The sequence below is a fragment of the Plectropomus leopardus genome, unplaced genomic scaffold (assembly GCF_008729295.1).
Source record: "Plectropomus leopardus isolate mb unplaced genomic scaffold, YSFRI_Pleo_2.0 unplaced_scaffold22432, whole genome shotgun sequence".
Classification (NCBI taxonomy): Eukaryota; Metazoa; Chordata; class Actinopteri; order Perciformes; family Serranidae; genus Plectropomus; species Plectropomus leopardus.
In genome coordinates, this window is record NW_024624307.1 from 1 (window position 1) to 3,530 (window position 3,530).

Sequence of the window (3,530 nt, forward strand, 5' to 3'; positions counted from 1 at the left end):
AACAGTTTCCCTCTGCTCCCAGTCTTTGTGCTAAGCTAGGCTAACAGGCCATGTTGAGGGTGGTCCTCTCATCATTTCGGGTGTCAACTCGTTGCTGCTCAGACTTTGTCTCCAGAACCAGGTTCAGTAACTAAGACTTTACTACCAATGGACAGACAGATTGATTGATTGATTGATTGATTGATTGATTGATTGAACCTTTCAGGTATGTGAGCAGACTGAAAGAGGACGATGAGGCGTGTGCTGCCGCGCTGCAGAACGGTCACGTTTTCCTGTTCCACCGTCTGTCTCCTCTGCTGCAACACACCGAACAGGGAACATTCACACCTGCAGCTCTCAGAGCCACAGGTACAGAACCACAGAATCACAGAAACACAGGTACGGAACCTCAGAACCACAGGTTGAGAACCACACAACCTCAGGAACAGAACTGCCAGTACAGAACCACAGATCCACTGGTGCAAAACCACAGGCTCAAACCACAGAACAACGGGCACAGAACCGCAGGTACAAACCCACAGGTACAGATCCACAGATCTACAGGTAGAGATCCACCGGTACAGATCTACAGGTACAGATCCACAGAACCACAGGTACAGAATCTCAGAACCCAGGTACAGATCAACAGGTACAGAGCCACAGAACCTCAGGTACAGAATCACAGGTAGAGAGCCTTGCAGATTGTAACCACAGTTAGAGAACCAGAGACACAGAACTGATGGAGAAAATTTCATGTACAGAGAACTGGGAGCCACAGGTCAAAAACTTCAATAGCATAACCACAGCTGGAGAACCAAGGGAAGAGAACCACAGGTGGAGGACTAAAAGCCTCAGTTGGAAAACTAATGAATAAGAACCACAAGTACTCTGCGTTTAAGGTTACTACAGTTTGAGAACTTTGGAGAGAGAAGTGGTAAAAGTGAAGCAAAAGAAAAGATATAGAACCTCTGATAGAGAACCATGTAAAACCTCATGCAGAGGACCATGATCTGAGGAACTCCTGTTCTGTGTTTTGTGTTCCAGATTTGCAGGTGATCCTTGAGAGACTCGGTTCGGACAGAACCCTTCTGCAGGAGGCGGTTCTGATTGGCTGTTCTGAACAGAACCAGGCTCAGTTCTGTCTCGATGTCGGTAAGAACCCTTCAGGTTCAGAGTTAAACTGACAGCACTGTGAGTCCCTGATGGACCCGGTCTGTGGGTTCTCTTTGTTCTGGTGTTACAGGAGTACTGGATCAGGCAGCAGTCGAAGAAGAGTCTGGAGGAACCTTCATCGATCTGAGAAAGGCGTTCTTTCTTCTAACCGGAGCAGCAGCACCTCTGGTGGCCAAGGTGAGTCCCCACACCTGGACTGACCCACATATTCCCTCAGCTGTCAGGTGCTGACCCAGGTTCTGTGCTTCAGGGTCAGGCTCTGCTGCGCTGGCATCAAACCAGCGGGTTCTGCAGCGCCACGGGCCAGCCGACCCACCGCAACCAGGCAGGAAGTCAGAGAGTCTGCAGCAGCTCTGGCATTATCTACTATCCCAAGGTAACAGAACCAGAACCAGTCTGCTGTAGGTGACGCATACTCCAGTCTGGAACTGGTTTCTCACTGGTTTGTCCTGGTCTTCCTGAAGATGTCTCCAGTGGTCATCGTCCTGGTGTCTGATGGGAAACGGTGTTTGTTAGGAAGACAGTCGTCCTTCCCTCGGGGGATGTACAGTGCACTGGCCGGCTTCTGTGACATGGGTCAGTCCTACCTGTCCACGGGATTATCTGTCCAAAGACTTACCTGTCCACAGGATCATTTGTTCAAAGACTTCCCTGGTCTACTGACTCACCTGTCTGTCTCTGGTTGTTCCAGGTGAGATTTTGGAGGAGACTCTTCGCAGGGAGGTGGCAGAAGAGGTGGGTTTGGAGGTCCACAGTGTCTCCTTCAGCTCCTCGCAGCACTGGCCTTTCCCACACAGCTCCTTCATGATGGGCTGCCATGCCTCTGTAAGCCCCGCCCACATTCAGGTGAGCTCTGGCACATTTCAAATTAAGGTTTCCTTTTTTTCCACAGGGCTCAGTCTTGAGGAAGGGCCGATGAAAAGACAAGTTTAAGGATCTGTGCATTAAAAAAAAAGACAGTATATGATGGTATATGATATATTAGTGCAGGAAACCCACGATCTGTGTAGGAATCCTGCAGTCAGTGCAGGAACAGCACGATTAGTATAAGAGTCTGGCAAACGATGTAGGAATCCCGTAATTGGTGTAGGAAAGCTGCAGTTAGTGTAAGAATCTTGTGATTGGTGTGGGAATCCTGCAGTCAGTGCAGGAATCCAGCGATCTGTGCAGGAAACCCGCAGTTGGTGTAGGAATGCCGCGATTAGTGTAAGAATCCAGAAAACTGTGTAGGAATCCAGCAGTTGATGTAGAAAGGCTGTGATCGGTGCTGTGATCGGTGCTGTGATCGGTGCTGTGATCGGTGCTGTGACCGGTGCTGTGATCGGTGCTGTGATCGGTGCAGGTATCTTGAGATCGGTGTAGAACAGTAGAGGTCCAAGCGTTGAGCCCTTAGGTACTCCAGGTAAAACGTCCTGTTGTACTCAGTCATGTGAGCTGCTGTTCTGTCTGTCCTCCAGTTAAAGGTGGACCACTCTGAGCTGGAGGACGCCCGCTGGTTCAGTCTGGAGGAGATCACCTCGGCCCTGCAGGTGAAGACTCCACCCCGGAGAGGTGACCCCCCTGTCCTCTGGCTCCCTCCAAAACACGCCATCGCCCACCGCCTCATCACAGAGTGGGCGGACCGCCAGACACACCGCCAGGTGGAAGAGTAACATCCAACTGGGACCAGAACACACAGAGTCTTTAACAAACCTGATGTCCACAACTCATCCACACAGAGTTCACAGACTCCCGAGACCTCATCCACAGAGTCCTCAGACCTCATCCAGAGTCTACAGAGTCCTAAGTCCTCATCCAGAGGGTGCTCAGACCTCATTCAGAGTTCTCAAGAGTCCTCAGTCCTCATCCAGTGTCCTCAGTCTAGAATGGAGGTCAAAGTGGGCGTCCTGAGGACTTCTTTTAAAAGGACCAGAACCGTCAGATGAGCGTCTATGTAGGACTGAATGTCCTAACGCAGGCATGTCAAGTTATTCAGTTGCAGCAGAGACTCACAGATCAAAAGGAGACAAAGAGACAGACAGACTCGTCCTCTTCATCACTCAGACATTGAGTAAGACGTCTCAGTGTCTCTGCGGTCAAGAACAAAAAGTCTTGAGTGTCTCCTTCAGCTGACAGTCGTCTGTTGGTCTGGAGCCGCTCTCAGATCAGGTCTCAGTTTCTGTTAAAATGCTGAAAATTTGAAGCTGCTGGTGCTGAAGTGCTGAGTCAAACATTTTTCAGAGTTAAAGAGTTAAACTTTCAAGCTTCACTGCAAAATAAAACACAGGATTCAGCTCCAATAAAAAACATTTATTTCAATCTGAGAAATAAAACTGAAACATTTATTTATACACAACCTGATCAGTTACATCCTGATCAATATATTCTGATCAATATAT

General features: G+C 49.2%; 1 protein-coding gene across 1 annotated transcript; it reads left to right on the forward strand.

Annotated features, from left to right (window-relative positions):
- Positions 1–50: 50 nt before the first annotated feature.
- Positions 51–3,375, forward strand: LOC121965937 (NAD(P)H pyrophosphatase NUDT13, mitochondrial-like). The gene is made up of 8 exons (XM_042516046.1): positions 51–121; positions 206–348; positions 1,024–1,131; positions 1,223–1,329; positions 1,403–1,528; positions 1,617–1,728; positions 1,844–1,998; positions 2,610–3,375. The coding sequence occupies exons 1-8, from the start codon at positions 51–53 to the stop codon at positions 2,802–2,804; spliced, it is 1,017 nt and encodes a 338-aa protein (XP_042371980.1). The 3' UTR covers positions 2,805–3,375.
- Positions 3,376–3,530: the final 155 nt, after the last annotated feature.